Source organism: Artemia sp. Qi Xiang Cuo, chromosome 11 (assembly GCF_049724085.1).
Source record: "Artemia sp. Qi Xiang Cuo chromosome 11, ASM4972408v1, whole genome shotgun sequence".
In the NCBI taxonomy this organism is placed as follows: Eukaryota; Metazoa; Arthropoda; class Branchiopoda; order Anostraca; family Artemiidae; genus Artemia; species Artemia sp. Qi Xiang Cuo.
This window is the reverse complement of record NC_142804.1, coordinates 71929252-71943563: the sequence shown is the minus strand read 5'-3', so window position 1 is coordinate 71943563 and position 14312 is coordinate 71929252. Positions and strand designations below refer to the sequence as shown.

At 36.1% G+C, this 14312-nt stretch overlaps 1 protein-coding gene across 2 annotated transcripts in view; it reads left to right on the top strand.

The window, feature by feature from the left end:
* Positions 1–11101: 11101 nt before the first annotated feature.
* Positions 11102–14312, top strand: part of LOC148947309 (origin recognition complex subunit 1-like) — a 127505-nt gene continuing 124294 nt past the window's right edge. For both annotated transcript variants that reach the window (XM_089096998.1, XM_089096999.1), the window contains exon 1: positions 11102–11169. In XM_089096998.1, the coding sequence (XP_088953124.1) occupies positions 11108–11169 (62 nt within the window). In that variant the 5' untranslated portion in view covers positions 11102–11107. The remainder of the gene's footprint in view (positions 11170–14312) is intronic.

Genomic DNA, 14312 nt, shown 5'->3' with positions numbered 1-14312 from the left:
TACTACTGCTAATAAGCCTGAGGGTATTAAGGTGAGCATTTTGGGCAATATTGTGACTGTATTGAAATAAATCGAAACAAACTATGAACACATAGGTTGTCTTGAGGAAGCATCAGCAATGCTTCAGGGCCGATTGATGGTATTAAGTTAAACATTTCATCGTGTGTTGAAGGGTATGTTGAAAAAAACTGCTATGTTCATACTGCTACTTATGCTGCTATTACTACTACACAAGCTTAGGGTATTAAGGAGAAGCTTTCAAGTTATATTTAGGCGAATGCTGAACTAAATCACAACGAACTATGATCATGTAGATTATCAATAGGGTGACAAGGCAATATCACATTAAAGGCTTGTATTATTAAGTTGGTCCTTTCAGGGTAAGAGGTGATGGATTTTGAACTAGCCAGAAGACACTATGTGTATACTTTTGATGCTACTTCTACGGTTACTCTAACTAATGACACTTAGAGCATTAAGCTGTAACTTTATGGGGAATTTCTATTAAACAAAAAAAACTAAATGCATGCAGGTATTAAAGGGGCATATAAGCCATATCATAGGCAGCGCTACTCTTCCATAGCTAGTAATATCACTGATATTTAAAGGAGCTAATTTGATTGGAAATTCTAAGTTCTAGTACCCTTTTTAGAGTCAAAAGTAATTGGAAAGGAATCAGCCCTCTTTTTTAGCTCATAATTTTCAAAACACTTCCAATCAAAATTTAAGATAGCTATTTTGTTCAGCATAGCTGAACGGTCTTGTAAATGTGTCTTTAGGGCTATTGCATTGGTTAACCCCGCACATTTATGCAATGTGTCCATTATATTCAAAAACTAAATGTTGCCTTAAGATTAAATAAAAAAGCACTGTGTGCATGCTGATTGCAAATAAGACATCTCAGCAGTATCCCAATATCGACTGAGGGTAATATGTTCAAACGTTCTGGGCTACTTTTGTTACTACTTCTGCTCTTAAAATTTAACTGAATTAAAAAGTTTAAGAGTATCCAAGCTGTCAAAGACCATAGATACATCTTTTTTGTGAATGGTATTAAGTTTTATTTTTCAGGTCATCTAGAGGAGAAATAAAACCAAATTAGACACTACTGTTTGTGTCCAGATTTTTAAAAGGGTGTATATTGCAAAAAATTGTTGAAAACTTTCTACAGCATACAAATAACAAGCCAAACTATAAATTCTTAAATAAAAACCGAAAAAAAATTCAGTAAAGTGCAATTGTTATGGCCTTGGGAAGGCATAGGGGTTTTCAGCCCAACTTAGATCAATTTCTGCTCTTTTTGAGTTTGAATCGGTTATTTACTGTAATATCTGTTCGTTTTGGGTTTTATTTATTTATCAATGCTGATTTGTGGTAGTTACACGCTTGGTAGATTTTTGATTTGATTTTTGCTCATTTTTTGTTTAATGGAGCTCTTACCTTTCTTTGAAAAACTTATTTTGTGGAAAAAGTTTTTTTAATTAATTTCTGTTCGTTTTATATGGTCACAGTCTTCTCAGGGAAAAAGAAAATAATACTGTAAATCTTCTTTTTTTGTAAGAATTTATAGTTTGGCTTTATGTATGTGCGCTGGAAAAAGATTTTAGGCAATTTTTAACAAAATAGACCCTTTTAAAAATTTGGGCACAAATAGTACTGATTAATTTAGTTTCATACCTCCTCTAGTTGACCTGAAATGGAAAACTTGATACCATTCGCATAAAAATCTGTTTACTTTCTTTGATAAGTTGGATACACTTACGCCATTTTGATTTGGTTAAACTTTAAGAGCAGAAATAGGAGGGTTGGCGTGGGAGGGTGGAAGTGGAAGGGGGATTTGTTGCTCTCAAATCTCTTTCGACTATTAAAAAGGGCATCAGCCCTTTTATTTTCAATTGAATGAGCCTTTTTCGAAGTTCCCACGACAACTCCTTCGATACGAAGTGCCCTGGTCTAAACAAAACAACAACAACAAATAATACATTATACCCACTTCGATCTTTACTATAAAAATGTCAAGCCTTCCAATCACTTTCGACTATCACAAAAGGCACTAGGCCTTTCGTTACCCAATCGAATGAGCCCTTTTGGAAACCACAACGCTTTCTATAAACATCTTATATGCCCCCAGGGCATAAATTACAACCCTTACCCTAATGTCTGTTAGGGTGGTTGTCAAAGAAAATAATACTTTCAATCTTTTCGTTTTTTTAAGACTTTATATTTTGGCCTGCTATTTGTATGCTTGAGAAAAATTTTCAGCAATTTTTAGCAACATACAGACTTTTAAAAATTTGGACATAAATAGTCGTGTTTAATTTAGTTGACCTGAAATAGAAAACTTGATACCATTTGGATAAAAATCTGTTTAATTTCTTTGATAGCTTGGCTAGACTTATGCTATTTTGATTTGGTTAAATTTTCAGAGCAGAAGTAGCCCCGAAAGTTTGAACATAGTACCGTCATTCGTATTACGGTATTTCTACTGCTGAGATGCCTTATTGGGAATTACTATTAATACAGTGCATTTTGATTTAATCTTAAGGCAACATTTAGTTTTTAAACATAATAGGCAAATGGGAGGGTGGGCGTGGGAGAGGGATTAGTTGCCCTCGAGTTACCTTCGACTATTAAAAAGGGCCTCAGCCCTTTTTATTTTCATTCGAATGAGCCCTTTTTGAAGTTCCCACGACTGTTGTTGTTTACAACAACAACAACCAAAAATAATGCATTATATAATACATAAAAATAATTCAATCAAAGTTTAGAAATAGCCATTTTGTTCAACGTAGTTGAAAGTTCTGAAAATTATGTATTTAAGGATGAAGAACCCCCCAGAGGCCCGAGGACAAAGGTTGTAAGTTATGCCCTGGGGGCATATAATGTTTTTATAGATAGAGTTGTTGTAAAAACTTCAAAAGGGGTTCATTCAATTGGAAATTGAGAGGGCTAATGCCCATTTTTATAGTGGAAAGTGATTGGAGGGTAACTAATTCCCCTCTCAAGCCACCATTCCCCAAAACACATCCAATAAAAATTTTCAGATAGCCATTTTGTTCAACGTAGTAGAAAGTTCTGGAAGCATATAAGGTTCTTATTGAAAGCGTTGTCGTAGAAACTTCAAAAGGGCTCATTTGATAAAAAATTGAAAGGGCTAGTGCCCTTTTTAATAGCCGAAAGTGATTGGACGGCGATAACCCCCCTCTCACGCTCGCCTTTTCCTCAAACACATCCAATCAAAATTTTGGGATAGCCATTTTGTTCAACGTAGTTGATTTCTAGTTAGAAATTATGTTATTGAGGATGAAACTTCCCCACAGCCCTCAGGGCAAGGGTTGTAAGTTATCCCCTGGGGGTATATAAGATTTTCAAAGAAAGTGCTGTGGTAAAAACTTCAAAAAAGGCTCATTCGATGGCTAGTGCCCTTTTCAATAGTCGAAAGTGATTGATGGGCAACTAACCCCCCTCCCCATTCCCTCTCCCTCTCCCTCCCTCCAATAAAAATTTTGAGATAGGCATTTTCTTCACTATAGTTGAAAGTTCTGGTATTTATAATTTTGAGGATGACAAACATCCCAAACCACCCAGGGCAAGGGTTATAAGTTATGCCCTGGGGGCATATAAGGTTTTTATTGAAAGCTTTGTCGCAGAAACCTGAAAAAACACTTGTTCGATTTTAAATTCAAAGGGCTAGTGCCCTTTTTAATAGTCGTAACAGAGTGGAGGGCAACTAACCCCCCTCTCAAGGCCACCATTTCCCCAAACAAATACAATCAAAAATTTGAAATAGCCGTTTTGTTCAACGTAGTTGAAATTTATTAGGTCTTTGAGAATGACAACCACCCCAAACCCCTCAGGGCAAGGGTTGTAAGTTATGCCCTGGGGGCATATAAGGTTTTCATAGAAAGTGTTTTCGTAGAAACTTCAAAAAGGGATCATTCGATTGGAAATGCAAAGGGCTATTTGTCTTTTTAATAGTCGAAAGTTATTGGAGGGGAACCTACCCCCTCTCCCACCCATCATTTTCCCGAACATATCCAATCAAAATTTTAAGATAGACATTTTGTTCAACGTAGTTGAAAGGTCCGGAAATTATGTCTTTGAGGATGAAACTCCCCCTACAGCCCTCAGGGCAACGTTTATAAGTTATGCTCTAGGGGCATATAAGGTTTTTATAGAAAGCGTTGTCGTAAAACTCCAAAAAGGGCTCACTCGATTAGAAATTGAAAGGACTAGTGTCCTTTTTAATAGTTGAAAGTATTTGGAGGGCAACTAACCCCCCTATCACGCGCACCAGTTTCCCAACCATATACAATCAAAATTTTGAGCTAGCTATTTTGTTCAACGTAGTTGAAAGTTCTGGAAATTAGGTCTTTGAGAATGACAACCACATCAAACCCCTCAGGGCAAGGGTTGTGATTTATGCCCTGAGGGCATATAAGGTTGTTATATAAAGTAATGTCGTAGAAACTTCAAGAAAATTTCATATGATTGGAAATGGAAAGCGCTAGTGCCTTTTTTAATAGTCGAAAGTGATTGGAGAGCAAATAACCCCCCTCTCACGCCCATCATTTCCCCGAAGACATCCAATTAAAATTTTTAGATAGATAACTTACAACGCCTACCCCCAAGCCCTGGGGAGCTGTGTCGACACCGGAGTTTTTTGTTATCCAAAATTATAACTAGTTTTAACAAATTGTCTATCTCAAAATTTTTATGTGATGCTGTTAGGGCGTGGAGGAGGGGGGGCTAGTTGCCCTCCGATCTCTTTTGACTCTTAAAAAGTGAACAAGAGCTTTCAATTTCCAATCAAATGAGCCCTCTCCGAAGTTTATACGAGCATCCCTTCCATAAGAACTATACATGCCACCCTAGAGCATTATTCATAACGCCTACCTCCGGGCCCTGGGGGGGGGGGGTATGGTTGCGTTGACACAGGAGTTTTTCTTATCCGACCTTTCAACTATTTTTAATGAAATGGCTATTATGAAAATTTTATCGGATGGGCTTGGGGGAAAAAGGGTGTATGGGGGGGGGGCTAGTTGCCCTCGGATATCTTTTGACTCTTAAAAATTGAAATAGAACTTTCAATTTCCAATTAAATGAGCCCTCTATGAAGTTTGTACGAGCATCCCTTTCATAAGGACCATACATGCCCTTAGGATGTAACTTAGAACACCTTCCCCTGGGCCCTTGGGGGTTGTATTGACACCAGAGTTTTTCTTATCCAACCTCTGAACTATTTTTAACAAAATATCTATTTCAAATTTTATATTAGACGGGTTTGAAAATAGAAGGCGTGGGGGGACTAGTTGCACTCGGATTTGTTTTGACTATTGAAAAGTGGGCTTGTAGTTTCAGTTTCAAATAAAATGAGCCCTCTTTGCAGTTTACGTGAAAACCTCTTTCAGACGAAGCATACATACCCCAAGACATAATTGACACCGCCTGCCCCGGGCATTTGGGGCTTATGACGACACCTGAGTTTTTGTTATTTGGCTTTTGAGCAATTTTTAACTTAATGACTATCTCGAAATTTTTATTAGATGCATTGGGGGAAAAGGGGAGTTGGGGTGGGGGGGGCTAGTTGCCCTCCAATCTCTTTTGAATCTAAAAAATTAACTAGAATTTTCAATTCTAAATCAAAAGAGCCATCTCTAAAGTTTTTACGAGGATCCCTCCAATAAAAACTATATATTCCCCCAGGGTATAACTTAAAAAACCTGTCCTCGGGCCCTGGGGGGCTGTCTCGACCCCGGATTTTCGTTATATGGTTTTTGAACTATTTAAAAAAAAAACTATCTGAAATTTATTATCGAATGGGTTTGAGGAAAAAAGCGCATGGAGGGGGAGGGGCTAGATGCCTCCAATCTCTTTTGACTCTTAAAAAGTGAACTAGAACTTTAAATTTCTAATCAAATGAGCCCTCTGTGAAGTTAATACGAACATTCCTTCCTTCCATAAGACCCATTTATGCCCCCAGGGCATAAATTACAACGCCTTCCCCAGGGCCCTAGGGGGTTGTGCTGACACCGGGATTTTGTTGTATGATCTTTTAACTATTTTTAACAAAATAGCTGTCTTGAAATTTTTATTGGATGCATTTGGAAAAAAGGGTTGGGGGAGGGGAAGCTGGCTACCCTCCAATATCTCTTGACGCTTAAAAAGTGAACAAGAAGTTTCAGTTTCCAATCAAATGAGACCTATCTGAAGTTTATACGAGCATTCTTTCCATAAGAACCATATCTTCCCCCAGGGCAAAACTTACAACCCTTGCCCCTGAAGACTGTGGTGGGAGTTTCCTGCTCAAACATATGACTTCCAGAACTTTCAACTACGTTGAACAAAATGGCTATATCAAAATTTTGATTGGATGTGTTTGGGAAATGGTGGGCTTTGAAAGGGTGTCAGTTGCCTTCCAATCACTTTCGACTATTAAAAAGGGAGCTAGTCATTTAAATTTCCAATCGAATGAAGCCCTTTCTGAAGTTTCTACGACAACGCTTTCTATACAAAACCTTAAATACCCCAAAGGCATAACTTACAAGCCTTGCCCTAAGGGCAGTGGGGGGGATATCCTCAAAAACCTAATTTCCTGACTTTTCAACTACGTTGAACAACATGGCTATCTCAAAATTTTGATTAGATGTGTTTGGGGAAAAGGTGGACGTGAGAGGGGGGTTAGTTTCCCTCCAACCACTTTCGACTATTAAAAAGGGTACTAACCCTTTGAATTTCCAGTTGAATGAGTCCTTTTTGAAGTTTCTACGACAAAGCTTTCTATAAGAACCTTATATACCCCCAGGGCATAACTTACAACCCTTGCCCTGAGAGCTGTAGGGGAGTGTCCTCCTCAAAAGCATAATTTCTATGTGGAAATCAACTACGCTGAATAAAATGACTATCTCAAAATTTTGATTGGATGTATTTGGGGAACTGGTGGGCGTGGAAGGGGTGTTAGTTACCTTCCAATCACTTTTGACCCTTAAAAAGGGCACTAGAACTCTCGATTTCCAATCGAATGAGCCCCCTTTGAAGCTTTTACGATGACCCCTTCCATATGAAGTGCCTTTGCGAAAAAAAAACATTAGAGCCGTGTGGTCTACAATAGGCAACGCTATAGCGTTGCCTCTGATTGGTAATTTTTGGTGCCAGACCAACAAGAAACTGCCGTCAAGACAAAATTTAGATGAATTTAGCATTGTTTTGAGTCAAAAACTTCTTTTTGATGATGAACTTCCGGCATAAAACTAGTTATTTTATTAGGTAGAGATTACCATTTTTATAGAAATGTTATTGATTAAAATGATTATGTTCTCAAGGTCAGGTGTTAGGACGAATCACAAATCAATTTTAGCAAACATTTGAAAATCTTCGATACATGGTAAAAAAAACGACACACATGTCCCTGCAAGTAATTTTCACGAAGATGAAAAGAATTCCAACATCCCAGATGATATGACATTAGCGTATCCAGCCATACAATGTAAACAGGGGCAAAGTATTAAATGTGGCAACTGTATTCTGGTAACCAAACCACTCTCAAATGCAGAAGTGGTAGACACTCTTACATTCTGTTTTATTCCTCTACGAACCTTTATCTACAATTGGTATTTCAACAAGGTTGTAAGCTTTAAAAGTACTCCAAGAAACGATAAGAGGAAAAACATTCTGAAATATTCCTCAATGTCCACAAACAGTCCACAAACACCTTCTCCTGAACAGTTAAGGAAGATTCTCTTGGTTCCCACTTCGAGATTCTTGACACTGACTGCGGCGGTACGGACAAAGTCGCTATTCTCACATTTTTATTTTAATGCGCACCATTTGTTTCGTGTGCATCATCTCAGCAACAGTTCCCGTCTTTACCCTATTCCGAAGCTTTGTCTTCATGTTTAACAAAACTGAGAACTGCCGTTCTGACTCAGCAAACGAAAGGGGGAGACAGCACAGCAGCAACATAATTTCACAAAGATCGGCAAACATCAGTTCCCTCTTACCATCGTTCACCAGCCACAAATTTTTCCAGAACAAATCAGTTGCAAAAAATGTCGCTAAGTATTTTTTTTCCAAAAGTCTCTCTTAGACTCTAATTCTGACCTCTGCACATCAAGAATGTCTCTTTTCCCCTTTATTTCCCTATCAACATTCCCCAACAAATTTGGAAATCCAACTATGAGTGGTACGAGTGTTCTTACTGAATCGCTCAAAGCAACGTCAGGATCGATGCACTCGAGGTTCTGAAGCGTTTCATCTTCGCTGTCGATCCTATTGGCAATCTGCCTGCAGAGCTCTACATAATATGACCTGCATTTTTTTGGGAATCTGCAAGCTTCAGCAGAAAACAAATGTAACAAATGACACCCAGTGTTTGGCCCGAGGTTCAATTCACTCAGAGGAAGATCTACGCTCTGGAGTGTCTGATCATCCAGGGAGAGTTTTAAAATTTTTTCATATGCGGTCCTCCGTATCACAATGGATTTCATGGGGCATGTCATTAGCAAGATGAATATAGCTTTGATGCTAGTCAGAATACTGTGAACGCGAATTTATCTGCCCAGAAACTCCAAATTGAGCACACTGATCATTACCGGTGTGAAAGATAGAAAATATAGATATGTTTTACAGAAGGGATCGCTCATAAAACTGTAAATTCGCCTTGACTTCTCCCGAATAGCCCTATCAGTGTCAGGGTTGTTAGTTTGGTTACCCAGGAACAAAACCGAGGCACACCGCTGTTCTAAAGTTCTGTTAACCGCTGCTTCAAGAGACAGCCATCGTGCTGCACTAATGGACAGCAGCCTGTGTTTGGTAAAATTTGTAAACTCCTGAAACAGTTCAATTTAGATCATTCTAAATGCAAAAAGGTCAATAACTTACCAAACTGCCATCTAAGATAATTTCTTAAACCACATTGGCTTGACATAACATAAAGAAAGAAAAACGAGCAAAAATGGGGTTTTTAAAGGCCAAATGAAAATACTGACAAAACACAACAAAGCGAATATTTTGAAGGGACAAACGCCTCTCTTCTTCAGCGTGAAACGAAAAAATATATTCAATGAGAGTGTCAAAGAAAAAAAACAATAAAATAAAACACGGATATTCACTTAAAAAAAACAAAAAACAATGAAAAACACAACAAATTAAAAGATGAACAAAATTCAGAAAAAGCCAAAAAGTATAAGAATTTAAACCAAATACCTAACAACCAGAAAAGTGAGTCATTCACCAATTCTGCGATTTGCAAAAAATCCAAAAATTTGAACCACCATCGACGGATAATTGCGAAGAACAGAGAAATACAAGAAAAATATTCATTTACTCAAAACAAAACGGACCAGCAATTGAATGAGTTGGAGAGCTATGTCATCTGATTTCTGATTTTAATAATTGCATTCCTCACAGACAGTCTTTGAGACCTAAGGGGTTGTTGACGCGTCTGATTATGTGACTGGGAAAGTGTTACAAGGTTTATATCTGGGAATAATAAAGTATCAGCTTCTCTTTTGAGGAATCTGAAGTAGGACTAATTTATTCTTAAATCACCTGAATCCCTATTCAAAGCTAGGCCTAATTGTTGGTAATTATAAATTTCAACAGCTTCTCTGTAGTGCTAGACAATACTTTTGTCATCCGAAATTAGGCTAGCTTGATCAAATAAAATAGTACGATCTGGGTTTTCAAAAATGTGCTCTGCAAGGGCAGAGTCACAATTTTCTGGGTTTTTCCACTTTTTAAGTGTGTTATTAATTGAGGTAGAGTGCTGAGTTTGTCTATCCCTAAGTCGCTGATCAGTTCTTCCGATATACCAAAGACCACACGAGCAAGGAATTCTGTAGACACCGGAGTTTTCACCTATTGTGAATGGTTATCCAGTTAGTTTAATACATTTTGTGATTGCAAAACGCATTAAAAGATTATCAGATAGTCACACAAAAAACTCAAATCAAAGGGAAAATTTAGTATATCTTAGTGTTCTGTACGTTCAAGGGGTTTCACACCATGTTTCAAAAAATCTAAGAAAAAATAACATATACACTTACTATAGACTCAGAAAAACTATCAGTTCCGAAATCTATCAAGGTAAAACCCTTATCCCGATAAGTGTAAACTCCGGTGTCTACAGAATTCTATGCTTGTGTGGTCTTTGGTATATCGGAAGAACTGATCAGCGAGTTACGGATAGATTAACTCAGCACTCTACCTCAATTTATAACACACTTGAAAAGCGAAAAAAACAGGAAAATTTTGAAAGCCCACACATTTTTGTAAACCCGGACCATACTATTTTATTTAATCCAGCTAGCCTAATTTCGCATGACAAAGATATTGTCCAGCCCTACAGAGAAGCTGTTGAAATTTATAAATACCAACATTTAGTTGTAGCTTTGAGCAGGGATTCAGCTCGTTTAAGAATAAATGAGTCATATTGCGGTTTTCTCCAAAGAAGAGCCGATACTTTAGTAGCCCCAGATATTAACCTTGTACCAATTTCCCAATCGTATAATCAGACACGTCAACAATCCCTTAGGTCTCAAGAGCGTCTGCAACGAATGCAATTATTGAATCAGATGAAATAGTTCTCAACTAATTCAATTGCTGGTTCGAATTGTTTTGAGTAAATGAATGTTTTTCTTTTATTTCTCAGGTACTCGCTAGGCTAATTTTCGTTGATAGCGGTTCGAATTTTTGGATTTTCTGCAAATCTCAGATATTGGTGAGTAACTCAATTTTATGGTTGTTAAGTAATTGGTTTAAATTCTTATAATTTTTGGCTTTTATGGAATTTTATTCATCTTTTTATTTTTTTTTTGCTTTTTATTGTTTATTTTTGCTTTTTTTCACATTAACTTTCCCCGTTTTATTTGTTGTTTTGTTCGTCGACACTCTCATTGAATATATTTTTTCGTTTCGCGCTGAAGAAGAGAGGCGTTTGTCTCCTCGAAATATTCGCTTTGTTGTGTTTTGTCAGTATTTTCATTTGGCCTTTAAAAACCTCATTTTTGCTCGTTTGTCTTTCTTTACGGAATTGGTTTTTTGTCTTTCTTACGGAATTGCCATCTGATGAATATTTTGAATTAAAGGCGGCAAAGTTAAAACAAGAATGGCGTGCAGGTGGAATTCTGCTCCAAGTAGTTTACCTGGAACGTCTGATACTCGTTACTCGTAAGCTGTCCCTCAACTTTATTCCAAATATAACGTTTCATACTAGTCTTCTCGATTTTTTTCTAGTTGAAATTATAATGTAAAGTGCAGTATACTTCGAGAACAAGGATAGCCTACATATGAGAGAAACCCTGAAAAGTTCTGAAAACTACTTTAAAAAAACATAATTACTTACTTATCTCATTGCTAATGGTGCCTTACTTCATTTCCATTCCCCCCCATGATGGATAAATATTTAGCACAATTTATTTATTCTGTTTGTAATTTATAAGAGCAAACACTAACCATTTACAAGAGGGAATGTTGCTCAAGCATGGAAGAGTAATTTACTGCTATTGTAAAATTTTGTCCTATTGAAATTATAGAAAAAAGGTTGTAGCCTGTATTTATCCATCAGGGAGGGGGGAGGGTGAAGCAATGTGCCTCTAAGAACAGTGGTGTAAGAATGTTAAAATCTTGGGAGGGGGGCAAAGTTAGAGCCAATTTCCTTAAATCAAGTGAAAATGAGCCATATAGCCTAGTACCATAAAGATAATCATGTACTAAAAAAACTGATCTGTTTCTCTGGATGCTTGAAATGTGGACAAACTGGGGTCTGGAAGGGCAGTTGCCCCCCCCCTCCCTGCCCCACAGCAAATTACACCCTTATTTAGGACTGATGTAAGTATTTATGACTGTTTTAGGTTATTTTCAGGGTTTTTTCAAACTGGAAGTAAATTTTAAAACTAGCAGCTCACCAAAAGGAGACGTTCTAGGAAACAAAGAAAAACATTTTTAGATTACTAATTGTATGCTCATTTTTATTCTATTTTTCATGTTTTTTTTTATAATTCATCAAAACCACCCCCCCCCCCCCTTCCAAGTGGTCTCATATAGCCCAAAGCTATATAAGAAACTAACGTAAAAGAAAATGAATTTCTTAATTTATAATATGCAGCATATTTACATTAATCAGATTATCATGTTTCCTTCTATTATTGTTCACATTTTAAACTCATTCATTGTAGTATTTTTGTTCTTTTATCCAGTATTCAGCAATCTCACTCAGGCTAAAGTTATAACATTTCCAAGTCTACACAGTTTTACAACAGTTCAATCAATGGAAAGAACCACAAGCAAATTCATAATTAGGGCACAATTAGGCCACAAGCAAATACATAATATATGATTTCATTGGGAGTGGGGGTGCATTGTTAGGGTAATAACTATTTTTTTTTCAAAAAAAAAATCATAGAACAGGAATCTAATGGTAAAATTTTATTTTATGTTTTATGCATCCTAGGGGAAAATGTTAGCAAAATCAATGAATTCTTAGATGTTTTGCAAGTTCAGGATACAAGAATAGGTTTAAAAATTAATGTTAAGAAGACTAAGTTGCATAGGCTAGGAATAAGTAAAGATATAGAGGTGATGATGGGTAATGCAAAGATTGATCAAGTGGACAGCTTCACTTGCATAGATAGTTTTATTAATATAAAATAAAAGACATGTCTTTTTTTAACAAAAGTAAAGAGCAAAGCTATGTCTTGAGCAGAGCAAAAAAACAAAAACAGAAATTATTACTAACAATGTTAAAATAAACAGGTATTAAGTTAAAATAAAAGTTAAAATAAACAGGTATTAGACTTGATAAAAAAAATAAAACCAATAATGAACTTATTATGTACAAAAAATAAAACCTATGTTCTTTCAAAATGAACAGAAATTACTAGATATATGAACTGGAAAGTTGTCCCCCTTACACCCCAATTATAGCATGAGTGTCATTTGTGCTTGACTTAAAAGCAATATATATTTTAAGTAATTTCAAAGTAAAATAAAAAAGGGATGTTTTGTCAAATAAAAACTCAGTGCTTTATCCAATATGAAGGGTTTATTACAGGGCTTCAGCTCACCCCCCCCCCCCCATCATTGCCCAAAGGTTAAATTCTACTTGTAAAAAGCTACAAAAAGGCAAATAAATAAAATTTTGGTTTGTTTTAAAGTTTTTTTTTTTGTAGCTTCCCCTCAAACAAAACATCCAAAACAAAGGATCCAGAGTGAAGGGTGCTACCAGACTTTAGCCCCCCCCATCACCAAAGGTTTATTTCAACTCATAAAAAGCTACAAAATGCATATTTTGTTGTTCTTTGTAAAGTTTTTTTTTATGCAACCTCTTCCCCTAAACAAATCAGAGTCTTTCCCAAAAAGAATCCTGAGTATGACCCTATAAAAAGTAAACTATTCAAATTACATATCATTTTCAATGTAACACAGTTTAGAATTTGTAGAAGGAAAATAATTGAGAAAATCATTTTTCTTTAATGCATCATTGTTGATGTTGTAACAGATAAAAACCAAATTGATTATTAAATAAATATAAAATAGAAACTAAAATCCCAATAACAATCAAGATTATACAAAAGAAAACAAAAAAAAAACAATGAAAAAACCAGAAAACAATGTTGGCACAATGCATTTTTTGTTGTTGGTTTATTTTACCCAAACTAAACTTGGACGACCCTTTCCTAGTAACGGTGAAAGGGTAACTCAAGAACAGACTTGGTCAAAAGCTCCCTGTAAGCTAGTTGTAAATAATTTCTGAGACCACACTGGCTAATCATGATAAACAAAAAATTGCAAAGAAAGGAAGAAAACGAGGACAATTAACAGCCAGTGAAAAATTGAAAAACTATGCAAATATTTTGGTCAAGACCTCCGCTTGACCGTCCTCAGTGCAGAATAAAACTGATAAAATTATCAAAACCAAACCTTAAAATAAAAACACCAAACTAAAATTGGACGACCCTTTCTTAGTAATGGTGAAAGGGTTACCCCTTTAAATTAAAATAAATAACAGAGTCAAACTCAAAACAAGCAGAAATTAATATGAGTAGGGTTCTAACCCCCATGCTTTCTAAAAGCCAGAATATAATTTGTACTTAACTGAAAAAATACTTTTAAATGTTTTCACTTTTATAATTTGAAGAAATCAAAAATTAATTAAGATTTTAAGGAATAAATATCAGCATATCTATATTAAACTGACAATGCACATTTTTCAGTAAATTCATTTGATGTTTTTTATTCTGGCTTTTAAAAAGCATGGGGTTTAGAACCCTACTCATATTAATTTCTGCTCGTTTTGAGTTTGACTCTGTTAT